The sequence below is a fragment of the Rattus rattus genome, chromosome 6 (assembly GCF_011064425.1).
Source record: "Rattus rattus isolate New Zealand chromosome 6, Rrattus_CSIRO_v1, whole genome shotgun sequence".
Classification (NCBI taxonomy): Eukaryota; Metazoa; Chordata; class Mammalia; order Rodentia; family Muridae; genus Rattus; species Rattus rattus.
Window position 1 is genome coordinate 133461732 of NC_046159.1, and position 27780 is coordinate 133489511.

The 27780-nt window shown below is 40.6% G+C and overlaps 1 protein-coding gene across 1 annotated transcript in view; it reads right to left on the bottom strand.

Annotated features, from left to right (window-relative positions):
• Ppp1r9a (protein phosphatase 1 regulatory subunit 9A) overlaps nt 1-27780 on the bottom strand; it is a 166854-nt gene that overhangs the window by 35121 nt on the left and 103953 nt on the right. Inside the window, exons 9-12 of the mRNA XM_032907274.1 lie at nt 23937-23990; nt 21184-21413; nt 19795-19891; nt 19530-19701 (exon numbers count right to left, since the gene is read on the bottom strand). Of these exons, the coding sequence (XP_032763165.1) occupies nt 19530-19701; nt 19795-19891; nt 21184-21413; nt 23937-23990 (553 nt within the window). The remainder of the gene's footprint in view (nt 1-19529; nt 19702-19794; nt 19892-21183; nt 21414-23936; nt 23991-27780) is intronic.

Genomic DNA, 27780 nt, shown 5'->3' on the forward strand with positions numbered 1-27780 from the left:
TTTTCCACTGCACTGACGTTGTTTTTGACGTAAATGGAATGCTGCTGGGGGATCAGACCCAGGCAGCAGGGAGAGCAGGAACGGAGATGAATCACAATGGGGTCCATTTTCCTGTGCGCTGAACCCCTCAGAACACAGTTCTACCTGGCTTCTGCTATTGTCAATGGAAATGCTGGGCATAATGAGGCACTTGGTGGCATTTTGAAACTTAAATGGTATCTGCATATTATCCACAGTCACTGCAAATTCATAAAAGATGGACCCTTTGGGACTTGGGGGCCGATGCACATTGCATTCAGGTGGTAGGTTTAAGCATCTGACAGAGGCGGTGTGAGCTAGGCACTATGTGAGCAGACCTACAGCTCCAATCCAGAATGAGCTGCCATGACATCAAATTGGGCAATTTACCTCACCTCTCAGAGGTCCCAGAGGATCTTCCACTGCAAAATGGGAATGGTAATGACACAATAAAATCACTGCATTGTTATGAAGACTGAATGCATTAACAGACCTCCAAGTGCTTAGCAGAGTGACTGACACATAATGACCACCCCATCGCGTTGTTATTTACTGACTGTGAACAGATTAGTAAGAATAGAACAAGTTATAGAATAACATGTACATTCACTTAAAATATTTAGAAACTGGTATCAGACATATTTCCTAGTAGTCAAATATGTACAATTACATAGGGAAATTGAACGGCATACTTCTGACTAGACTCTGCGGTCAGGACATGCGCGTCACAGTACTTTAATGCGCACACATGCTACAGACTTTGTCTTCGGCACTTGTTTTGTGTAATTTCTTGGACTTACGTGTTTGTGTAGTTAAAATTAAGGAGTAAAAAACACACATTTCTTATTTTTCACTTGGAGCAGCTTAGTTCCACTCTAGTTTGGTTAGCCCTGCTGTTTCCAGAGGTCGATATAGGAATGTTCCCGACTTCTGCCTCTCATATCGAGAACCCCTGGTTCTTCACATGGTGATACCGTCTAAGCACGTTTACTCAGTATTGTGTGAGATGTACTGAGTCAACTATCATATCTAGAGTTACAGATGCTATTGTTCTGATGATAGCATTCGGTTAGGAACCTACTTACAGGTAACTTCCTCCTGGACACTGGGGACAGGTGCTAGTGTCTTTTTCTGTTATTTAAATATAAAGCTAAGAAACATATCCCAAGTCATATTTATGAAATATTCTAGGATAAAAATGGTTGCCTAATCTCATCTATCTATCTATCTATCTATCTATCTATCTATCTATCTATCTATCTATCCATCCACACACACACACACATCCATCCAATTGCTGAAAGAATATGTAGAAATTCCTTCTCATGTCCATACTCACAAATATAATTCAAACCAGAATGGAATTGGGAGTGGATTTAGCTGTTTGTGTGAGTGCAGGACTTTCTGTGTGTAGCTGAAAGCTGACTTAAGATGAAGCTCCATGCATAGAATAGGCCGACAGAAACTCGGGGAATAAGAAAGATAAAGAATTTAGCTTTAGATTTTAGGGAAACTCATTTACACACCTCAGGATTCCTTCATTATAATCAATCTACCAATTCTGATAGAAAAGAGATTTTGCAAAGACTAAATTCTAGGGAAATGCAAAAGAAATCAAATGACAAATTGGCTGGGTAGAATCGTGAGGCTGCCCCCGAGCCGGGCTTGGGGAGAAGGGAGAGAGAATTTAGATCTTAAGGCTTCATAGGAAGTAAAGCCTGGTCCCTTAGATGGGCATTGTTTACCTACTGGGGAGGTTTGGTTCAACTGTGGGACGACCTAGCTATAGGCAGCATTAGAAAACCTGGAGTAATGACTTGGTGACACACACCTTTAAAACCCCAGGCACAGGCAGGCAGATCTCTGTGTTGTCCAGGCCAGTTTTAGAAAAAGGAAAAGGAAAAACAGCTAACTCGAAGTTAGGATGCTTATACTACCTGCAAGAGTTGGTAACGGTTTTCCTAAGTACTCAGAGGACTGTTGGACTCCTAATAATAGTCTTTAACAGAAACCCAAACACAGATGCAATTGTAAGTGCTCGTAGTTCTTTAATTAGCTAAGCTTATCAATAGGAGACATGACTTAAATATTCATTCATAGTGACTTGCAAGCAAACTTTTAAAAATATTTGGCTTTTTTTTTCTGTTTTGGTGTTTAAAACTACTGAGAAAAAAGAAAACAACCAATCAAACAAACCCCTCACAAACAAACAGACAACAATTCTAAGGCTGCTACAGTTCCTGTACAAGAACTTATTTCCCATAGATAATGGGCATAATTACCATGCAAATTATGCACAATATTTTATATCTGGCTTAAAGGAGAACTTAACCATAACTTTTGGTTAGTATCATACTGTAAGTATGTTTCAGAACTATACATAGATCTGAGTTCACTGGTTCTAACTCCAGAGGGCTAAGTCTGTGAGTAGAGTACACAGCTGTTAGATTTTTCTAAGTGGAATTTTTAGGATGCCCCACTCTAACGTTGATAAGCTGAACAGAAGCAAGAGCAGCCAACATTTGTCTACAAAACCCACAGCATCTTTCTACTCTTGGATTCCCACCACAACCGCCCATCCTATTCTTACAGTCCATCCTAACCTTAGCATACCAGGCAGTCTCCTAATGACCAACTCCCCCATAGAAATCTAATGGCTTTCATTGGGAGTCAGACCATATGCCTAAACAAAAGAAATATTTGGAAGATATATTCTCCGTAAAGTTCTCTTAGAAAGGAAATTAACCATATTTGGGTTAAAATGATCTTTACTTTCAGAAGTCAAATAAAATTGAAAATCCAAAGCAAAATTTACACATAACACCTTTTTTTCTAAAATGAAGAGAAGATGACCAAAAGTTTATTCTAACAGAGTGATGCATCTTTCTGCTAAGCCAGCTTTTGGTATACTATGATTCCAATGTCTGTCTCAATAAAGCCAGGGGTCTGGAGACTTCCATGAATTTATAAAAACAGAACAAGAAATGAGAACCAAAGAAAGCTACCATTCACAAGTCTACATCTCCCATCCATCTGTAACGGCTCACCTGCAGAGATTCAAGCCTCACATCACCTACCTAGACAATGTCGGTGCTTTGTGGTTTTGAGGAAAAGGACTAATTAATTTTACTTTAATTATTTACCACAGAGATAGTCAATAAATATTGATTCCTAATTCATTTGCCTTGTTCATTAAATTTTTCCATAGTGATTTACCAGGAATGTTTACTCTTTAATTAATGAGATTCAGTAGCATTTCAGTCAAAATATTTGTTGAGGAGTAAAGAAGATTAAAACTATTTATTTAGAAAAATGATAACTATGAAAGTTTATCAGATTGTTGTATGTCCTTATGCGTGACTATAAAGCAAGTTTGATTCTACTCCAGGATTTGTTCTGCCCCACTTTTGAACTAAGCAATGAGACAGTAATGAACGACTACGTCACTGCCTTGCATCTAATGTTCTTACATGAGACATTCTTTTAAAATTTGTTTGATTTATTTGCTTACTTCTTTGTGTGGGAGGGGGAAGAGTGCATGTGCCAGTGTGTAAGTGTGTTAGTGTGTGAGTGTGTGAGTGTGTGAGTGTGTGGAAATAGAGGACTGCTGGTTCCCTCCTTCCACCATGTGTGTCCCAGAAACCAAAGTCACCTTGTCAGGATTGGTAGGAAGCACCTTTACTAGTTTAGCCACCATGCTGGATGTTCTGTGAGACAGACTGATAAAGGAGTGTAAGGATTCCCTTTCATTTTAAAGACTCCCATTTAATGAATTCTATCTCTATTTGTGTCTTTAACCTTAGTTTAAAATTCTGGCCCCCAATGCTGAAGGTGAATGCTTAATGAACTCTCAAACTCAACAGGAAATAAAATATAGATGTCACAGAAAAGGTCTCACCTGGTTTCAAACACAGGTGTCTGAAGAGTTACGCAATTGAGGCTCAAGAGAAAGGGGGTGAAGAAATGAAGAAACATTTCCCATAGGAGTCCAGTGACCTTGGGAACCTCCTTATTGTTTGAAATGACTGATAATGGAATCCTCTCTTCTTTTTTCTATTCAGCTTCTAGTGGCTTTTTGTTGTTGTTATTATTACAATTCTTTAATCTTTTTTTTTTTTTTTACAGTCTAGTCATTATCACCACTCCAGGTCTGCCCTCCTACCATTCCTTACCCCATTCTCCCTCCTCCCCTCTCTCCAAGAAGATGTCCCCACCCCCCAACCACTCCCCATACCCACCAGACCTCCCCACTCCCTGGGGCCTCAAGGCTCTCGAGGGTTAGGTGCTCTGCTCAGCAGTCCTCTACTTATATGTGTTGGGGGCCTCATATCAGCTCATGTATTCTGCCTGGTTGGTGGCTCAGTGTCTGAGAGATACCCTTCGTCACCTTGCACAAAGCTCAAGTCCAAGTGGATGAAGGACATCAACATAAAACCAGATACACTAAATCTACTAGAAGAGAACGTTAGAAAGAGCCTTGAACTCATTGGCAAAGCTGGGGGATGGGGAGGATTCCAGAACAGAACTCCAATGGCTCAGGTTCTAAGATCAAGAATTAATAAATGGGACCTCATGAAACGAAAAGTTTCTGTAAGGCAAAGGACATAGTCAGTAGACAAATCGGCATCCTATGGATTGGGAAAAAACTTCACTGACAGCCCACATCTGATAGAGGGCTAATATCCAAAATATATAAAGAATTCCAGAAGCTAACCTCCAAAACTCAAACAAGCTAATCAAAAAACGGGGAGTAGAACTAAACCGCGAATTCACAGCAGAGCAATCTGGAATGACTAAGAAGCACTTAAAGAAATGTTCAGCGTCTTTAGTCATCAGGGAAATGAAAATCAAAACAACCCTGAGTTCTACCGTACACCAATCAGAATGGCTAAGATCAAAACCTCAGGTGATAGATGCTGGTGAGGATGTAGAGAAAGAGGAACACTCCTCCATTGCTGGTGGGTTTGCAAAATGGTACACCCACTCTGGAAATCAATCAGGAGGTTCCTCAGAAAAGTGGAAATAGATCTACATCAGCTATAGTACTCTTTGACATATACCCAAAAGATGCTTCACAATGCTACAGAGGTACATGATCCACTATGTTCAGAAAGGCCTTATTTATATTAGCCAGAAGCTGGAAATAATCCAGATATCCACAATGGAAAAATGGATACAGAAAATGTGCTTCATTTACACAGTGGAATATTACTCAGCTTTTAAGAATGAAGACATCCTGTGTTTTGCAGGCAAACAGATAGAACTAGAAAATATCATCCTAAGTGAGATAACTCAGACCCTAAAGACATGCATGGTATATACTCACTAATAGGTGGACATTAGCCAAAAAAGTGCAGAATACCCAGGATACAATCCACAGAACTCTCTTCTTACTAAATCTTAAACTCATGTTAAGACTGAATTCGTGTGTGTGTGTGTGTGTGTGTGTGTGTGTGTGTGTGTGTGTGTGGTTTCTCTCCTTTCCAGTTTCCAGTTATTTTGCTTGAAAAATATTCTTTTTTCTGTTTGTTTTGTGTCTTATGCTTTTAGATAGGTTCTTATGTATTCCAAGATAAATTGCTTGAAAAAAATTAATCTACTACATCCCTTGTTAAATTCTTGTAACTCATAAACTTCTGAGTTTTTTTTTAATGTATTCAATTAAAACCAAAAAAAGAGTAAAAAATGAGTAAAAGTGACAATGACAATAACCACCATCTGGTAGGGTGTGACGGGGAGGAGGTGAGGTGTACTTCATCACAACAGAGCATTCTTCCATTAAACTCACAAACACTCAGTTTAGATATCAGGACACTCCCCTTCATCTTCTTTCCATCTGCTCACTTCACTTGCTTCCTCTGTTATTACTTTCTAGAACCACCGGGCCAAGAGTAGAGAGAGGGAATAACAGTGTTTGTAACTGAGCAAGTTTGAGCACATGTTTAACTTTAAAGGGAACTCCTGATCGCAGCATTTACTATTATAGGAGGTTTGATAGAAATGTTTGTTAGTCTCATGGTATCAAGTTAAGGAAGTTTCTTCATAGTTCTAATTGGATAAAAAATTATATATTGGATAGATATTAACTGCCCATCTTCATCTATTGAAATAATTATATTCATTTTTCTTTTAGCTAATATGTAGAATATGAATTTTTTTGTTAAACCAACTTTGTGTTCTTTGCATAGGAGTAAATAATATTTTAAATTATATTTCTGAAATTAGCTGATTAATATTAATGTGAAATATTTAACCATTCCTAGATCAAGTGGGTTTTCAAGGCCTGAGTCCTGAGATCATTTTTGAGTCATCCTCCTTCTGAAGTGCATCTGTTAGAAAAAATTCAAGGGACACATTGGTTACAAAATGCTCAGATTTGGCTTGTTTGTAATAACTTTTTCCTTATTTTGTGTTTTATCCATTTATTCTTTTGAGACAATTTTTGCTGGGTAGCTCAGGCCAGTCACAAACATGTGGTCCTGTAACTTTTGCCTCCTGAGAGCTGGGCTGCAGTTTCCAAACTTTTTTCTTACTCTAAGCGACACTCTTGCTGACGGGTGACAGGTGGACAGCTTATTTTATCTCCATGTTAAGTTTTTGTCTGGACATCTTCTGTTCAGCTGCTATCAGGTTTGACTGCAATCTTTTTTTTTTTTATTTGCTTGTTTGTTTGTGAATTGTATTTTTATTATTCTGCTTAGAAATATTTAGACTTTTAAATTACCTGCTCTTTAACATGTCCATCCTGCTTTTGGAAACCTATCTACATATTATTAGAGTAAACAAAGGACCACCACATCTGAGAGTGAACAGTGGTGTCATTATTGAGAAATCCTAACTCACTGTCATGTTTCTTCACCCTAAACTCTTGCTTTCTTAAACATGGGCTTTCCTTGTTTCTAGACCAAGCTGGTTATAAATGATCTAAGACAAATGCTGATTATAAAACTTCGTGTAACCCTCATCCACGCCACCCGGTCCTTGGTTTGAGAAGATACAATTTGTACTCAGATACATTTCAGAAAGCTAATAAAGTTCCAAGAGAGAAAGAACAGGTAATCAATTGGGATTCTTATGTTGTGGTTTTCCCTGAAGTTATCTGTATTTTGATGCTAATTCCACTGCCCCAAGGACAGCTGCCTAGTCACGTACTGAGGAATCAGGTGACTTCACCAGAGCCTCCCCATTGAATTTGTAACCGTACTGGTGAGGGGCAGGTACAGGATAGAAGGAGGCCTGTCATTGGAGGAGAAGGAAGGATGGGCAGGAGAGAAGTTTGAAGGAAGAGGAGGAGACTAGAGGAGAGGAAGAGACTGAGAGAGGGGAGAAGCCATGGCAGGTGATGTTAAGATTCTGCTCTGTGTATTTACAGGTTGCTATGAATGTTCCTAAGGGATGGATGATACCGGGCTTTGTATGTTTAAGTGGGCAGTTATATCTTACCAATTGGGTCAAAGATTGTTGTGTTGTGTGTTCTTTTATGTGGGGGTTTGAGTGTAGGAAAGTGCGGCTGGGATGTGTTTCTGCCAAGATATCTAGCAGATATCATGGGGCACCGAGGTGTAGACCCAGCGGGGTAAAAGAACCGATACCTTTTTATTTTTATATTTTTACAACAACATTCTTATACTTACAGGGTACTGTGAAAAATGAGAAAACAAATAAACAAACAAAACCCCCTGTCGCCTCAGGTCCCAGGCCTCCAAGACAGGAGGATCACAAGTCTGAGCGGTCTAGGTTACACAGTGAGATCCTGTCTCAAAACAAAAGTGATAAACAACTATAAAAAATTAAAAGGAGTGAAGACTTTTTATGAGAGCCAATTCTTTGTCACAGTTGCCACTGAGTCAACTGTGTGAACCCAGACGGAGGCTGGGACAATCCTTACTCTGCCAGCCCTCCCCGTCAGCTCCCAGGTTCTTTACAAACCAGGATTTGTCTTGTTTTGTTCTGATCTCAGGAAGCTGATACAATCAATTGAGCGATGGTTTACAATTGTTTCCCTCCAGCATCACCATTGTTGGAGCTTGTGAGCTTGAGTACACACAAGGTATAGAATATGTGTAATGCTGGCACTTCTTTTGACTAGGTCTTTGTCACATTTCATTATTTAATGATATTTCTAGAAACTTCGAGGTAATAATGCAGTTAAAGAGAACTTTCAGCCTTAGAGCTACACAGGGAGTACTGTGAATGCTCCAGGAAGTGTCTGTTGTCCACACTACCACAGTGGTGGCTAGGGCTAAGTCCAGCTGGAGTTGGGGACTACACCTAGTACTTAACTCAATTGATTTATGTAATTCTTATATCAGCATGGTACATTTTATTCTTTCATGGTTTTGCTACTTTCGGAATATAAGGTACTTCAACAGATGGAAGCTGGTGCAACTAAAGGAACAAACTGATTGTGTGACTCTTGGTGTGCACGTCTGCATGTGTCTGTGTGTGAAGGTCGGAGGTGAATGTCGAGTGTCTTTCTGGACTATCTGTTACGTTGTTGTTTGAGACAGAGTCTCTCACAGAGCCTGAGCTCATTCATTCGTCTGAAATGGCGAATGATCTCCAGGGATTTGCCTATCTTCCTTGGCTCCAAGTACTGGGGTTACAGATGGGTCAACATTCCCAGATTTTTACCCAAGCCAGGATCTCATGTTTGGGTAGCAATTACTCTAAGCCACAGAGCCATTTCCCCAACATCAAGTATGAAGTACTTTATGGAACCCTCCATATTTACACTATGCAGAAGAAATGATTCGGGGTTTCCTAACCATGAATCTGCTACTGAGTAGGTAACAGTGAGAAATGTTTGGCAGCGATGCCCATCCCTTACAGGGACCTTTGAATTACTTTCCATCACCATAGGCACCTCAGTTCCTGTTAAACCTCAAACGCAGTTCTTCATTCTTATTGGAAGCATCAATTAGGAAACAAGGTCATTTTTATTTTAGGCACCTTTCTCTCAATTCCCTCTTTACCCTTCAGATATGTATATGGTGTCTTAAGTTCTACATATGTCTCTTCCTTTCCCATGTTTAATTTCATCCATCCCACAAATTATATTTCTTGTTACATATTTGACAAGTCTTAGCTCTTTCTTTCTACCCAGTGGCCACCTTTCCTTTTACAAGTTTGGGCCACTTAAGTCATGCCTGGAAACAGATAGATATATAATGTTAATATGACTTTAAATGACATCACACTTACTCCTGATCCCTTTTATTACAGCAACAATCAATTACCTGCATAGGTACCTCCCTCCTTTCCATCCAAGGCTTTCTCTCAGTAGGCTTATGGAGCATGCATAAGCCTTCTCTAAGAAATCAGACTCTAAATATGTGAAGCTGAAACAGGGTCATCATAAGAACCATGACCTATAAAGTAGACGCTCAGCAAGAGTTTAACCTCATATTCTACTGATGAGAGAACATAGGAGCATAGCCATTAATGCCACTGATGCCACGGAGGCCATGGATGCCACAGTGTCACTGACACCGCTGACATCGCAGGGTCTAGGGAGCAAGGTAAACAACTCATATAGACCAGTGTGACTGAAATACTACGCAATTATAGTATGGAAACATCATAGTTTTCACAGATGGAAAATAATATTTGACAAGTATATGGTCTAAAATAGAGGGGATTTGAGATCTGTTAAAGCTCTTAATTAAAAAATTATTGGAACACACCTGAGAGCACAGGTGAGACCACCAGTTCTGTTCACATTCCTGGCCCAAGAGGGAACTTCCAAGGAACGGCCTGGAACAGGATCATTCCAGTTTCCATATGCGCTTGAAGCTGACCCTGTGCCACAGCTCTCCCTACCCAAATCCTCCTGGAAAAGACCTGATCTCCCAGGGGTGGTGACACACCTGAGAGCAAAGGTAAGACCCCCATTTCTGCTCCAAGTGACCTGTCTGGAGCCCTCAGGACACAAGAACTGAAGATCTGCCTGGGACAGGATAGTTCTGGTTTTTATCTGCACTTGGAGCTGACCCTGTGCCTCAGCTTTCCCTACCCAAATTCTGCCTGGAGAGAGCTGGTTTCCCAGGAGTGCTGACACTCAGGCTTACAGGAGGGACAAGCCATAGACAGAGACAGCAAGACGAGCCAACAGCAGAGATAACCAAATGATGAGAGGCAAGTGCAAGAACCAAATCAACAGAAACCAAGACTGCTTGGCATCATCAGAACTCAGTTTTCCCACCACAGCAAGTCCTGGACAATCCAACACACAGGAAAAGCAAGATTCTGATTTAAAATTGCATCTCATGATGATGATAGAGGAATTAAGAAGGATATAAATAACTCCCTTAAAGAAATACAGGACAACACAGGTAACAAACAAATGAAAAAAAACCATCCAGGATCTAAAAATGGAAATAGAAACAATAAAAAAATCATAAAGGGAGACAACCCTGAAGATAGAAGACCTAGTGAAGAGATCAGGAGTAATAGATGCAAGCATCACCAACAGAATACAAGAGATAGAGGAGAGAACCTCAGGGGCAGAGGACACCATAGAAAACATCGACACAACAGTCAAAGAAAATGCAAAATGCGAAAAGCTCCTAACTCACACCATCCAGGAAATCGAGGACACAATGAGAAGATCAAACCTAAGGATAATAGGTATTGAAAAGAGCGAAGATTCCCAACTTAAAGGGCCAGTAAATATCTTCAATAAAATTATAGAGCAAAACTTCTCTAACCTAAAGAAAGAGATGCCCATAAACATACAAGAAGCCTACACAATTCCAAATAGATTGGACCAGAAAAGAAACTCCTCCCGTCACATAATAGTCAAAACACCAAATGCACAAAACAAAGAAAGAATATTAAAAAGCAGTAAGGGGGGTTGGGGATTTAGCTCAGTGGTAGAGCGCTTGCCTAGGAAGCGCAAGGCCCTGGGTTCAGTCCCCAGCTCCGAAAAAAAGAACCAAAAAAAAAAAAAAAAAAAAAGTAAGGGAAAAGGTCAAGTAACATATAAAGGCAGACCTATCAGAATTACACCAGAGACTATGAAAGCCAGATGATTCTGGGCAGATTTCATATAGACACTAAGAGAACACAAATGCCCGCCTAGGCTACTATATCCAGCAAAACTCTCAATTACCATAGATGGAGAAACCAAGATATTCCATGACAAAACCAAATTTATACAAAATCTTTCTACAAATCCAGACCTACAAAGGATACTAGATGGAAACTCCAACACAAAGAGGGAAACTACACCCTAGAAAAAGCAAGAAAATAAGATAGCCCCACAAACATAATTCCACCTCTAATAACAAAAATAACAGGAAGCACCAATCACTATTCTTTAATATCTCTTAACATCAGTGGACTCAATTCCCCAAATAAAAAGACATAAACTAACAGACTTGATATGTAAACAGGACCCAGCATTTTGCTGCATACAGAGAACATACATCAGTGATAAAGACAGACACTGTATCAGAGTAAAAGGCTGGAAAAAATTTTCTAAGCAAATGGTCCCAAGAAACAAGTTAGAGTAGCAATTCTAATATGTAATAAAATTGACATTCAACCAAAAGTTATCAAAAAAGATAAGGAAGAACACTTCATACCCATCAAAGGAAAAATCTAACAAAATGAACTCTCAATTCTAAACATCTATGCTGCAAATGCAAGGGGCACCCACATTCATAAAAGAAATTCTACTAAAGCTCAAAACACACATTGTACTTCATAGGTAATAGTGGGAAACTTCAACACTTTACTCTCAACAAATGGATTTTATATATATATATACATATATATATGTATACATGTGTATATATGTGTGTGTATATATGTATATACATATATGTATGCATATATACACACATATACACACATATACACATATATACACATTTATATATATATATATACACACACACATATATATATATACATATATATATATATATATATAGAGAGAGAGAGAGAGAGAGAGAACATTTCATCCAAAACCAAAAGAATATAGCTTCTTCTCAGCAACTCATTGTACCTTCTCCAAAATTGACCATATAATAGGTCACAAAACAGGCCTCAACAGATACAAGAAGATTGAAATAATTCCATGCATCCTATCAGATCAGTAAGGGATACGGCTGGTTTTCAATAACATCAAAAAGAACAGAAAGCCCACATATACATGGAAGCTGAACAATGCTCTACATAATGATAACTTGGCCAAAATAAGGAAATTAAAGACTTTTAGAATTTGATGAAAATGAAGGCACAACATACCCAAACTTATGGGACACAATGAAAGTGCTAAGAGGAAAATTCATAGCTCTGAGTACCTCCAAAAGTAACTGGAGAGAGCATACACTAGCAGCTTGACAGCACATCTGAAAGCTCTAGAACAAAAGGGAAGCAAATACACCCAAGAGGAGTAGACAGCAGAAAATAATCAAACTCAGGGCTGAAATCAATCAAGTAAAAACAAAAAGAACTATACAAAGAATCAACAGGACCAGGAGCTGGTTCTTTGAGAAAATCAACAAGATAGGTAAATTAACAAAATCAGAAATGAAAAGGGAGACATAACAACAGAAACAGAAGAAATCTAAAGAATTATCATATCCTACTGCAAAAGCTTAGACTTAACAAAACTGGAAAATCTGGATGAAATGGACAATTTTTTAGACAGATACCAGGTACCAAAGTTAAATTAGGATCAGATAAACCATCTAAACAGTCCCACAAACCCTAAAGAAATAGAAGCAGTCTTTAAAAGTCTCCCAACCAAAAAAAGCCCAGGACCAAATGGGATTAGTGTAGAATTCTATCAGACCTTCAAAGAAGACCTAAGACCAATACTCTTTAAACTATTCCACAAAATAGAAACATAAGGAACACTACCCAATTCTTTCTATGAAGCCACAATTATGCTTATACCTAAACCACAGAAAGACCCCACAAAGAAAGAGAACTTCAGACCAATTTCCCTTATGAATATCAATGCAAAATTACTCAATAAAATTCTCGCAAACTGAATCCAAGAACACATCAAAACGATCTTCCATCATGATGGTAGGCTACATCCCAGGTATGTAGCGATGGTTCAATATATGGAAATCCGTCAACGTAATCCACCACATAAACTCAAAGGAAAAGAAAACCTCCTGATTATCTCATTAGATGCTGAAAAAGCATTTGACAAAATTCAACACCCCTTCATAGTAAAAGTCTTGGAAAGATCAGAAATTCAAGGCCCATACCTCAACATAGTAAAAGCCATATACAGCAAACCAATAGCCAACAACAAACTAAGTAGAGAGAAACTTAAAGCAATCCCACTAAAATCAGGGGCTAGACAAGGCTGTCACTCTTTCCCTACCTACTCAATATAGTACTTTAGGTTCTAGCCAGAGCAATCAGACAACAAAAGTCAAAGGGATACAAATTGGAAAGGAAGAATTCAAAATATCACTATTTGCAGATGATATGACAGTATACTTAAGTTAACTCAAAAGTTCCACCAGAGAACTCCTAAACCTGATAAACAACTTCAGGAAAGTGGCTGAATATAAAATTATTTCAAACCAATCAGTAGCCTTTCTCTACTTGAAGGATAAAGGAGCTGAGAAATAAATTAGGGAAATTACACCCTTCACAATAGTCACAAATAATATAAAATATTGGTTGACTTTAACCGACCAAGTGAAAGATTTGAACAAGAACTTCAAGTTTGTGAAGAAAGAAATCGAAGAAGATCTCAGAAGATGGAAAGATCTCCCATGCTCATAGATTATCAGGATTAATATAGTAAAACTGGCCAAATTGCAAAAAGATTCAATGCAATCCCCATCAAAATTCCAACTTAATTCTTCATAGAATTAGAAAGAGCAATTCTCAAATTCATTTGGAAAAACCAAAAACCCAGAATAGTGAAAAGTATTCTCAATAATAAAAAAACATCTGGAGGAATCTCCATCACTGACCTCAAGCTGTACTAGAAAGCAATAGTGATTTAAAAAAAACTGCATGGTATTGGTACAGAGAGAAACAAATAAGTGGAATAGAATTGAAGACCCAGAAATGAACCCACATACCTCTGGTCACAAAGGAGCTATAACCATCCAATGGAAAAAAAGACAGCCTTTTCAGTAAATGGTGCTGATTCAACTGATGGTTAGCATGTAAAAGAATGCATATTGATCCATTCTTATCTCCCTGTATAAAGTTCAATTCCAAGTAGATCAAGGACCTCCACATAAAACCAGATACACTGAAACTAATAGAAGAAAAAGTGAGGAAGAGCCTCAAAAACATGGGCACTGGGGAAAATTTCCAGAACAAAACACCAATGGCTTATGCTTTAACATCAAAAGTCGACAAATTGGACCTCATAAAATTGCAAAGCTTCTTTAAGGCAAAGGACACTTGTCAATAGGACAAAAGGGCAACCAATAGATTGGGAAAAGATCTTTACCAATCCTACATCCGATAGAGGGCTAATATCCAATATATATAAAGAACTCAAGAAGTTAGACTCCAGAGAATCAAATAACTGTATTAAAAATGGGGTACACAATTAGATAAGATGCATGAAGCAAAGAAGTGCAGGCCGACAGGAACCGGATGTAGATCTCTCCTGAGAGACACACTCAGAATACAGCAAATATATAGGCGAATTACAGCAGCAAACCACTGAACTGAGAATAGGACCCCCATTGAAGGAATCAGAGAAAGGACTGGAAGAGCTTGAAGGGGCTCAAGACCCCATATGAACAACAATGCCAACCAACCAGAGCTTCCAGGGACTAAGCCACTACCTAAAGACTATACATGGACTGACCCTGGGCTCCAACCTCATAGGTAGCAATGAATAGCCTAGTAAGAGCACCAGTGGAAGAGGAAGCCCTTGGTCCTGCCAAGGCTGTACCCCCAGTGAACGTGTTTGTTGTGGGGAGGGTGGTAATGGGGGAAGGATGGGGAGGGGAACACCACCCATATAGAAGGGGAGGGGGAAGGGTTAGGGGGATGTTGACCCGGAAACCGGGAAAGGGAATAACAATCGAAATGTAAATAAGAAATACTCAAATTAATAAAGATAAAAAAATGGGGTACAGAGCTAAACAAAGAATTCTCACCTGAGGAATACTGAATGGCTGAGAAGCACCTAAAGAAATGTTCAATATCCTTAGTCATCAGGGAAATGCAAATCAAAACTACTCTGAGATTCCACCTCACACCAGTCAGAATGGCTAAGATCAAAAACTCAGGTGACAGCAGATGCTGGGGAGGATGTGGAGAAAGAGGAACAGATCTCTATTGTTGTTGGAATTCAAGCTAGTTGATATATCCACTCTGCAAATCAGTCTGGCGGTTTCTCAGAAAATTGTACAAAGTACTATCTGAAGACCCAGCTATACCACTCCTGGGCATATACCCAAAAGACACTCCAACATGTAATAAGGACACATGTACTATGTCATGGTAGCTATATTTATAATAGCCAGAAACTGGAAACAGCTCAGATGTTTCTCAACAGAGAAATGGATACAGAAAATGTGGTATATTTATACAATGGAATACTACTCAGCTATTAAAAAGCAATAACTTCATGAAATTCACAGGAAATGGATAGATCTAGAAAATATCATCCTGAGTGAGGTAACTCAGTCACAAAAGAACACACATGGCATGTACTCACTGATAAGTGGATATTAGGCAAAGAGCTTGGAATACACATGATACAACTCAAGGACCACACGAAGGTCAAGAGGAAAGAAGACCAAAGAGTGGATCCTTCAGGCTACTTAGAAGGGGGAACAAAATAATCAAGGGAAGTAAAGGGTGGGGGGGACTTGGGAGGAAGAGAGGAGGATGTAGGAATAAGAGGGGAGGGATCAGGTATAGGGGAGACGGGGGAGATGTACAGAGGGTCAGGAAATTGAACAGAGGTGTGTAGCAATGGAAGATGGGGAACTGGGGGCAGCAATCAGAAAGTCCCGGATGCCAGGAAAGCAAGAGCCTCCCAGGACCCTACAGGGAAGACATTAGCTGATATGCCCCACAAAGGGGAGGGAGAACCTGTCAAGAGCATATCCACAGGTTAGGCTTGGCCCCCTGGGTGAGGGATGGGGTCAACTACCCATTTCCAAAAGTTTGACACAGAATTGCTCATGTCTAAAGGAAATACAGGGACAAAGAGTGGAGCAGAGACTGCCCTACCTAGTGATCCATCCCACATGCAGACACCAAACCCAGATATGGCTGAAGCCAAGAAGTGCTTTCTGACAGGAGCCTGATACAGCTATCTCCTGAGAGGCTCTGCCAGATCCTGACCAACACAGATGTGGATGCTGGAAGCCAACCATGGGACTGAGCACACGGACCCCAGTGAGGAGTTAGGGGAAGGACTGAAGGAGCTGAAGGGGTTTGCAACCCCATGGGAAGAACAACAACATCAATCAAACAAATGCCCCAGAGCTTCCATGGACTAAACCACCAACCAAAGAGTACACATGGATCAACACATGGCTCCAGGTGCATATGTAGCAGGGGGTGGCCTTATCTGGCATGATGGGAGGGGAGACCATTGGTCCTGTGAAGGCTTGAAGCCCTAGTGTAGAGAAATGCTAGTGCAGTGAGGTGGGAGTAGGTGGGTGGGGAGAACCCTCAGGGTAAGGGGGGGGACTATGATAGGAGTTTTGAAAAGGGGAAATCGGGAAAGGGAATAAAATTTAAAGTGTAAATAAATAAAATATCCAATTTTAAAAATTATTAAATTTGTTTTCTATAGTTATGTTAAATTAAATAATTAAATATAAACATAAATACAAATTTTGAAATATATTAAATAATGAATTTGTATGCTTAATTTTAGACTTATAAAATTTTAATTCATTTAAATGTTATTTATTTATTTATTTAAATTATTTAATCACTGTGTCCCTCTGGCTGGCCTGGGACTTGCTATGTAGACTACACTGGCTTGGAACTCAAAGAGATCTGCTTGCCTCTACTCCTGGCCCCTGGGTGTTGGAATTAAAGCAGTGTATCATACACCTGGCTTTTTACCAATATTTTAATGAAATGCCTTCATTGGTTTAGTTCTGACAAGGAAATATAAAAATTGTGGTAAAGGATAATTTAACTGTGGTAAATTTGTACAAGATTTGAAAACTGGATTCATTCCTCAAAAAACTGCCCCAAGCTTCAATATTGAGAGTCCCAAATCTACCCAGCACTTGTCAGGAAGCTCTGATCTGGAACGTGCGTCAGTGTGGAAGATGCTTCTGGTCCTCCCCTCCCCTCCCCTTCCCTCTCTCCTCCTCTCCTCCTCTCTCTTGTTATTTCATTTTCATACAGTTCATCACTGACCTACCTCAGGAGCTGTCTCAAGCCCCAAGCAAACATGCTAAACCATTTTTTTAACCCTCCAGAGCTGGGAAGCAGATGAGGCCTGGATAGTCCTGACAGGCAACATGACAAGCTGCAGCTAATGGTAGACATGACAGTGGTGATGGCATCACCCAAGCTGTCAAGTGGCTTCCCATACTAGATGCACTGTGTTGGGTCTGCAGCCCTACTCCCTGAATCTCTGCATCTTTGGTGTTCCCCTAGCAACAGAAGCAAAAGATCAATTTAGAAAAGTGCTTTCCAGAATGTTCCATCTAGCCACTTGCCAAGTCACTTTGCGTTATGTGATCAAGTGATTGAATTTCAAGATTTGTCACTGGCTGTCACTGGCTGCGAAGCTGGAAGAACATGGCTTGATATGTCCCTCATATCAGTATGTGCTGATGGCTCCACCTCCACCAAAGCAGGGACAGCTTTCAGGAAGAATTAGTCGTCTCCACTTCTCACTGTGAACCGAAAGTGTTGCTAAGGAAACTGATAATTATGTGGCAAAATGGCGGGTGCAGCATAGAAGAAGGGTTTGGAAAAAATGTAAGCCTTTGATCCAAAATCAGCATGCTAATAGTACACTTGTTGATCTTCTGTTCTCATATAATGTAATTATACGTTGGACAAGACACTGATTTCCAAACTGAGAGAAATAAAAAACAGAGCAAGGGTGCTGGTTACTGATCAGACCCTGTCTATTCCACAGCAAGACCCTTATTTGTAATGGACTACAATTAAACTTTACATACTTGGAAAGGCTTCAATCATATGCCTTTCCAGGTATAAAAGCCATGGCTGCAATAGCCAATAGCATTACTTACCCCACCTCCAGGCACGTGGTACTTGGCTACTCTGGTAGGCTGGAGAGGAGAGCACTGTCCCCACCATTATATTTCACACAATAAGGTCAGTCCAGAGCAGCTAGGGTGACCCTTGAGGCACAGCTCTCAGTGGTGTGCCAGTGGGGAGCTTCCCTGACAACTGCCTTGAGGCATTACTTAGAAAGTGACCGTCCCTTACTTAGGGACAACCCAGCAGAAAGCCATAAACGTGGAGAGTGCATTCAAATCTTTCAATACGAGCTTCATTTATAAATGGTTCTCAAGACTTTGCACTTTCAATAATGAAGAAGTTACTTCTTAATGTTAGGATATAAACCATTCTTTATTAGAGAATAATCTCTCTGGAAACATCTGTGTCTGTGTATGTGCATGTTTGGGTGCCAGTGTGTGCACATGTATGTTGGGATCAAGAGTTGACCTTGCTGTACATGGCTTTTTACCTCAGTGCCGTGAATCTGAACTGAGATCTTTATGTTGAGCGGAGAACACTTTATCAACTGAGCCATTTCCCCAGCCCTGGAAATATTTTAATAGGAGAGAAAGATCATGAAGGAATAAAAAAAGGAACAGCTCAAAATGATATGAGTTTTGCTACAAGTCATGGGAGCACGTTGTGGGCTCACTGCAATTCTGCTCTTGTCGAGCTTTCTTCCTTCTTTCCCAGTACTGCCTACAGTCATGTAAAACAAAGAAATCAGAAGTCCTCTGCTGTGTGCAGGTATGTGCACACATTTCTTTTATATTCGTACTGTATGGATGCACTGCTAATAACAAAGCGCTCACTTCTTATGGATCTGTCCACACAGTCCGCGTATGGAAGGTGAGTATAAGAGAACAGGCAAGCGATGAATATGGATCAAGGGTATGTTTGATGCCATGTTTTCTCCTTACTTGATTTTAGATAAGATGGTCATGGGAAGTACAGGTAGGCCCCAAGATAAGAACCAGAGCTGAAGGGGACATCTTACCTAAGTGAGTCTGGAATGCTAGAAACAGGCAGCTAGTTTTCTGATGCCAGAGCAACATGTTTACTCTAGGAGAAATGGACTATAATTTCTGAAGCAGTTTGCTAAGTGCAAATGTGTTTATGACACTCTAAAGATAACACTTGGGTTTGCCTTTATCTGGAACTTTGTCACTTACACTAAAGCATTTATGTTTGATACGAGCTAACATGACAGGCTCTTACCCTGAATACTCATGGGAGGCAGTTTGAGCTTTGGAATCTCCAAGTCAGAAGAGCTTAAGTCCTTCTTACACTGTCAGTAACAAGGATGTGTTAGGTGAGGCTAGACCAACCTTGGCTCAAGCCGTCCTGACAGGATGTTTGCTTGACTTCCACATTCTCCATAGTGTCTCCTTTTGAGACTTCCCCAGGAGATGGTCTTCTCTCAAAGATGTTGTTGTTGTTGTTAACTTGGGTCCCATTTTGCTTTAGTAGCCTGAACACCTCAGCCTCCAAATCTCTAATCTAGAAAACAAAAATCAATTCACAAATTGGACTATCCTGCACTCCTCTGGGCAGAACTGCCTCACCTCTAGCGGCTGTGAGAACTTCACTCACCCGAACTTGCAGGCCTTGGACTTCAACAAGGTGAGCTTTTTCCACCTCCTCCAGCTTCTTTCTTTCTACTTCCTGTCTCCTGATGAAATCGAGCTCTCTAAAGAACATAAGAGGCTCAATTGTAGAAAACTTTCACTGAGTGCAGAAATGGGAAAATTCTTTCAGAAGCACTCAAGTATGCTGCAGGATAAACACTTGAGAGCTGTTTAAATAAATGAAACTCAAATACAGTTAGTGGGAAAGTTTATGGCAACAAAGGAAAGGACAACTTTAATGATTTAATCACAAGTAGGAAAGTTTTCTGATTTTTCTCAGCATGCTCTTCACCTGAGTGCCTGATCAGAAGGGTGCACACTTGTGGGCACAGGAGTTGCTGAAGGATTGATTCTGTGGGGAATGTAATGGTGATAGCGTCTCGCCAGCAGAAATGAATCTATATTTCCAATATATAACAACAGATGAAAGCAGGCAGTCAGATCTGAAGAGTTCCTTGCAGAGAGAAATCAGTGGAGGGACAACTGTCACACGTCCACATACAGAAGGCTACATCCTTCAATTCTGAAAGCAAATCTGGTCATTTCTTATAGCTAGATACAGTGTTAGCAAAAAGTTGCAATGGTTAATGTATTGAGTTCATAATAACAAAGAACTATTGTCATCTTTCAAATAATTTCTTATAGCTATTTGTTTCAACTATTAAAATATTACCTCTGAGACAGGAAAGAAACAAGATGACTGACACATATACTTAGCTTCTAAGGCTTGTCACAGAAAACCACAAGAGGTGCTGATGTTTGCTCTAGTGAATCAGGAGTAACTCATGAAAATTCCTCTGGGCATGCTCGCTAACATCAAGGCCCAGGAGGAGGAGAGGAAGAGGCATAGCTCAGAAAATTTCACAGCAGGATGTGGTCTGCCCTGGTGTGGTGACCTGGGACCTGGAGAGCAGTACTGAGAAATGCAGGGGGTGGGGAGGTCCTGCAGGTCAGTGTTCACACTGCCTGTAGACATTACTGACTTTAAGAACACAGACAGAAACCCATCCAGATCTCAACTGCTCCTCTGCATGTAGCAAGTCCAAGGCTCAGCCAAGCATCCTGCACAACCTCAGCCACACTCCTAGCTTCTAAATCACAGAGATGCTTTCCAAAAGAACCAACAGGTCTCAGTGTTTTGATGGCTACTATCGGAAACTGAGGCAGGGTCAAATGACAACACACAAAATGTTCCCACGAGAAAAAGGTACTCCCTTAATCTGTGATGGCTGTGATCTGAAAGGGACGGTCCAGCCTCTTCCTCCCACACCTCTAACTAGTATACACACACTGGGGGCAAGCCTTCTTCACCCACGTGTCTGTGCTGGATCACCAGAGAGCAGAGAATGCTTACTTTTGCTGAAAATCCTTGATCAACTTCTTGGCTTTGTTGTACTTCTTTTCCAAGGCCTGATACTGGCTTTGGGTCTCTTTGAGATGCTCGTTCACGGTGTGACATAACGTCTGCGCCTCGATCCAGTAGCTCTCCAGCTTCACCATCCTTTCTTTATTCTCCTCGATATTCTGCTGCAGTTGGTTCTTTTCCAGCTCCCACCTTACTTTCTCATTCTCTGCTGCTTGCAGCTGGAGAGAACAAATGTCAAGGCAAAAATAACTCGTGAATGTCTATAGCACCATCGCTCCACACTATAATAGATCCTAGTGTTATGTGCAATGGGTCATCAAAACAGCCCGAGCCAAGAAGAGCAACAGTTCTTCCCATATCCACACAGGATAAAACAGAAGGCGTGAAAAGGGAAATGATTTGCTCAAGGTCACCCATCTGATAAATGACAAAACACAAATCTGACTTGAACTCCCGTGAACTTTCTTTGCTACCACGTAGTTTGAAATACTGCAAGCAGGAAAAGGGGTCTAGCACGTCACTGATTAAGTCCACTAAATGCCAACACACTTTGTTTGAAAGCATGTTAAATGAAATGTAGGACAGGAAGTTGAAGATTACTGAAGGAGGAAGAAGCGAGGAGCAGAAGCAGATGCAGTAATGGTTAGGAAGGGTTAACCTTTGGAGTGTTTTCCTTAACACGTGGGCACGAGGTTCAGGTTTCTAGAGTCTGAGTTACCACCTATGAAAGGCACCTGTGCTCTCACAGTTCCGCATCCTTGCCACACCTCTTGGGCTTCCTTTGGTAAGAGTCAGTTTCTAGTACTGTGCTCTTAACCCTTTGGAAGATGTTATTAGGTTCCTGATATTGATACGAACACAGTCTGTCACTCAATATATTACAGGAAGTGCTATACATATCTAGATCTTTATAAACCTTAACTTATTCTCTGTATTAAAGACAGGGAAAAATAAAGGTATAAATGGTTGTCCAATTAGTTTAAATCCCTCCAATAGATCAGAAAGACAGCTTTGTTTAGTTTCTGTCTCTGGAAATTCTTAGAAACATGGAGTGCAGCTTTTTCCCGATCTCTTGGCTAAATTTGCGTACAGGAAAGAGGAAACTCGTCCAGGATTTGCTCTTGATACAGAAATCTATAACTGAGCTTCGAATGAGGGTTTAAAGAGCACTGACAACAACCACCTGCCCTTCATGCTGCTACTCTGTCTATATTCTCTACTTCAAAGTTATCAATGTTCAAAGTGACATCTACCTTTATATAGCATTGAACAAATGGAGCTACACATCACACAATTATACACATTGATACATCACAAGAATAATTTTGTGAAAAAAAATTTACTAAACACATGTGGGCAAGAGGTTACAAAGTAAAAATTAGTTCCAAACACTGGAATGAAGAAATCTATTTAACATAAATAATAATAACATTAAAGTGTTTTCAAATGTATCACATACCAATCTAGGAAGAAAAATATATTCCAGAGGGGAACCAGGAAAGGGGATAACATTTGAAATGTAAATAAATAAAAGATCTAATTTTTTAAAAAGGAAGAAAAATATAAAATAGTAATTTGTAGTATTTTTTATATTGTGTTCACAGTCAAATGCCTGAGTCTGTCTACAAGAGCATTTATAAACACACGGGCTCCTGTTCCTATCTGTAAGCGACAGTCTATAAGATCTGGTTTTTAAAGTCAAGAAACAGTTTTCAGATAAAAAGGACCTGGTTTTTACTGCATCTTTAATTAATGTTTTATAGCAGTTGTTTATGTACCAGTTTTGCTAGCTTAAAACTTAAAATTCCCAGTGCATGGCTGCGACCACAAGCGATGTCTAAACACGTTTTGACGAAAGAGCTGCAAAGCGTATTAGTCAGGAAAGCCATTTAACCAAAGCAGCCGGCTAACTCGTCTCCATTTAAAACATGTGGAAAACCCAAAGCGAATACCCACTGTGAATCAGAAAACAGACCACTCGTGGGAGGGAATAATTATATCTTAATCTTAAAAAGATCATGGAAGCAATACACAATCGTTTGAAAGTCACTGAAGAGATCTTTAAGTCTCTGAAAACATACATTTGATAGAACTGAACAACAATAGCTAGAATTGTATCTTGCACAAGAATTTCACAGTTTACTTGGATCTCTATTTCATAGATATTAAAAATATATTTTTACTAATATTCTTTCTCTTCAACAAATCTAAAAAATGTGAACTTAGTATATCTAAAGATTCCCAGTAGCACCTGAATCTACATCAGTTACACAGCACAGAGAATGAGCGTATAATCTTCACTTCTTAAACATGGGAAGACTTTTTTCTAAAAAGAAATTAATGTTCCACATTAAAACAATACATTGCTTCCAGTAAATTAGCTGAAATTATTATAAGGTAAATGACAAAAAAGGAGATTTGAAATACCAGCTTGTACTTAAGAAATTAGTACACAGTTCAGATGCTTGAGCCATTAAAAATATTATTTTTGAAGAAATTTCAGAGAGAATAAATAATATAAATCTATTTAAAATATCAAGTGCCCTGTGACCTTCTCTGGGTTGTGTGCGGGTATGCTCGCCCTCAAGGAAGGTCTGTCTGTACTTGATGTTGGAAATGAACCTCTCATGTAAATATGCTCTCAGATGCACGGGAGCAAATCCATTACTCCTAGGCTTCAAATTCCTCAGAGTATCTGAAGTTTAAAGAGTACAATTCAAACACCACGGAGCGGTGCTTACCTTGGTCTTCAATTTTTGAATCTCTGCTTCTGTAACTGCATGTTTGATTTGCAACTGAAAATTGAAAAGAAAAACATCTCAACTAAGAGTGTTTCTATATTTTTAAAGACTCAGCAGCGAGAAGAATATCTTATGACACAATTTAAAAAAAAAGCTTAAGAAGCTGCTGCAATGCAGCAGGTTGTAAATTACAATGTCTAGAAAGTAAAATGACTCAGTGGGTGCAAACTAATTAAACACCGGGTTTATGACTCACGGTCCCTAATATCCGATTAAGTTACCAGTTTAATTGCTAAAGTGCCAAAGAAAAGAAGACTCATTTCTTGGCCTCTGCAGCTCTTCCTTTATGATCTGAGTGTCCAGGAGCTGTTTCCTTGCCGAGGCTCGCCCACAGAATGGCTCGAGCCAGCCAGTCAACAGGCCTGGTACAGCGTGAAGATTCAGTCCCACATCGTGCAGAAAGATGGCGCTGTGGCTCTGTGAGTCGCTCTCACATTCCGCAGAGCGGCTCTGCAGCAGAGGAAGGAGGGACGGGCACGCAGTGGCACAGAAATCTCCGGCTTGTTTTCGTTCCTTTTTAATCGCAGGAAAGGTACAGATTCAAATTTCTGCCTTCCAAAAGATCTACCCGAATAAAGACTCCGGCCCCCAAAGCATTTTCTTTACAACACAATAGTCGTCTTTGCCATTTGTTTGCTTTATTCTCCTCCCCCAACCCCCACCGTTTTCCTTCTAGGGGTCTTCAATGCACCATTCATTTTTTTAAGGGCTAAACGCCCTTGAATGTAAGGAAAACAGTTTATAGGTTCACAATTTGTTCTCTGGATGTTTTTAATGGAAAGGATGTTTTTGAAATTCCCAATTCTCCTGGTTTTAGAGGTCCAAATGTGAGTCTTTATCGGCCCACTGGAGGGTCTGGGGAGAGGCACTCTGAAACCCAGCCCATGAACATTTTCTGCCACGCAGCTGAGCACAGCCACTAAGTGAGGCTTGTGCCACCCTGTTTCTTTTGGCGATACTGTATCCCTAGTTGGTTTGCCACAAAGTTACTGAAGACCACTATCTCCCCCCCCCCTTTTTTTTTGTTCAAATTACTGTGGTGTTAGGACTGCACAGAATCTGGGTTTCTTGGTTTCATGCCATAACCTTAGTGGTCTGTCTGGCTCAGATGCCATTAACAGATACCCAAAGTGTGAGTGTGGCAGGCAAGGAAGATACATCAAGCTTTCTCAGTGAAAACACCGGCAGAGGTCTTTTGTGCTCACCAGAAACCCTGGTCTATACAGATCTTCCTGATGCCTACAATGCTGGCCCCTCGGGCTCACTACCTAGAGGGCCCTCTGACTATAAGCCCTTGGTGAACACAATGGTCCAGAGTCCCATTCCCATTTTGGGGAAACTGAGTCTCAGAGCAAATGACCAACCTGTCTAATTATACAACAAATCAACACTAGAACTGGACTAGAACTTAGGTTCTGATATTTCTCTTCAAAAAGAAAGATGAACTTTATAAACATCTATTGAGGAGGGATTCTAGGCAAGATGCTATGAAGATAACAAGTCCTCTCTCAAATAAACAGTCATGGTAACCTACCAGTCAAGAGTGAAGCCACCAAAGGTCATACGTACTTAGACATTGTACATATTCTTGAACATACAACATGGAGATGTATATACAACCACAGGAGTTATTTTCCAGAGGTATTATGTTGTTAGAGAATAAGGCAAATTCATATGCCTGGAAGATTTTTTTCCCATCCACTACTAACAAAAATATCTATTCTTTGTTGCTTAAAACATACTAATGTGAAGAGCTCGCCCGCTCAGCTTCATCATGTTCGCTGTGTGCATGTGACTGCTGTGCAGCAGGAACACTGCTTAGCCTCTCACCGCACTTTCTCCCACGTAAAATGCACTTCCTCACAGTTGATGGCCTTCCTTATTTCACATTCAGTGAGGTAATCTATGCAAACCATTTAGAGCACAACTGCTGACTGAGAATCACTGATCAATAAACCCAGCCAGGACCAGGAAAAACGACCCAAAGCAGTCAAATACGGCTACCCATTTCACCTCTCACCTAACAGTATTAAATGATGCCTGCAATTCTGACACTCAGACAACAGAGACAGGAGGATTGCTGCAAGTTCAAGGCCAGACTGAACTGCATAGTCACTTTTTAGGTGAATCAAAGCTCCACAACGGCTCTCAGAAAAATGAAACTAACAGTTTTAAGTGATCTACAAAGCCACAGCAAACACAGGAACACATCTGGTTCTATCCAAAGGGCCGGTTCTGCAGTAGGAACTGGGCTACAGGAAGGTGCCAGATGCCATTTTCTTGGTGCTGAACCTGAGCAGAGGGAAGGTATATGGCCTCCCTCTTCATGGGGCCTTTGGCTCATAGGACCCGTGACTTCTGTCAGTTGCTTATCTGCAACTCTGTTTCCCAGGTGGAAATTGGGAGGGTGGGACAGGAAGAGCTGCCAGTGTCACCCACATACACCATTCAGGAGTTATTGAAAACATGAGTCAGGCATATTTACCATGGTCAGAGTCTAGTAATTCGTATCACAAATACATTACCCTTTTGGGCTGCGTACTAACTCAGTATCCTGAACTGTGGTCCAACCTGTCCCAAACATCTCTTTCTAATGGCTGTACATACTAAGTTAGTTCCCTGACCCATGGGCAAACCTATCACAAGCAAGCTTCCTCTCTTTATGGGTGTACACCTTAGGTTAGTGTCCTGAACTGTGGACAAACCTAAGGAGAAATCTGAAAAGGCCCACAAGGGTCTCTGGTTAGCCCGATGCTCTACTCTCATCAAAGTGAATGGGAGAAGGGGGCGGACCTCCTTAGCAGTGAGGGGACAGCAACTGGCAAGAGCTTAACATTAGGAATGCCACCTAATCCTTCAGACGGGCATGGAATGGAATGTGTAAATCTGGGCATCATTCAGAAGGGAATGACCGCTAGTGCAAGGCTTTCTTAGTTGACACAAGGCTTGAGATTACAGATATGTGATTTCCTTAATCCTCGGTGCAATGCACATTCAATGACTTTTAACATATCCATCGCTGTTGATAGAAAAGCTATACCACACAATATGACTTTTTTTTTCAGCTTACACAGTAAAACACAGTATACAAGACTTTAACTTGCAGAGCGAATAGTTACCACGGCCAGTTTGTAGAAATCACAGCCCATAGTTCTCATAATGTGGAAGAACGTTTTTTTACATTGGCAGAAACCTGCCCCCTGTATTACTGCAAATGGCTCTGGGAGTGAACAGAGCAGGTCCTGTTGACGTCAGTGCTCAGGTGACAGAGACTCGGAGAGATCACAAGATACCCTGCAGCGTCTCCTGGGAGAACAAGGTGGAGCAGGAACACGCCAGGCCTTCCTTGTAAACTTAGACTTTCTCTGAGCTTCAGCTGGCCTAGCGGAGAGTGTTGCCCTGACTACTAACATTTCTCATTCAGTTCTTATAAAAATCTTGAGGCGCGTGCGATGATCACTACCCTGGATGGGAAATCATGACTCTGACTATCCAGGCCCTGAGAATCCTGACACAGAATGTAACCCGGGTCACTGCCAGCATCTAGAATTATTAATAAAACCCAGGGATCTGAGGAGCTGGCTCGGTGGCTAAAGTGCTCAATATGTAAGCACAAGGTGCTGGGTGAGGAACTCCAGCATTCATACAAAAGACCAAGAGTGGTGTGTGCATGTGGCCTAGCACTGAGTGGTGTAGAGGCAGGAGGCTCCTGGGGCTCCGGGGTCAGTCAGCAATAAAGAGGAGAGACAGAGTGGGGCACCCACCGTGGACCTCAAGCCTCCAT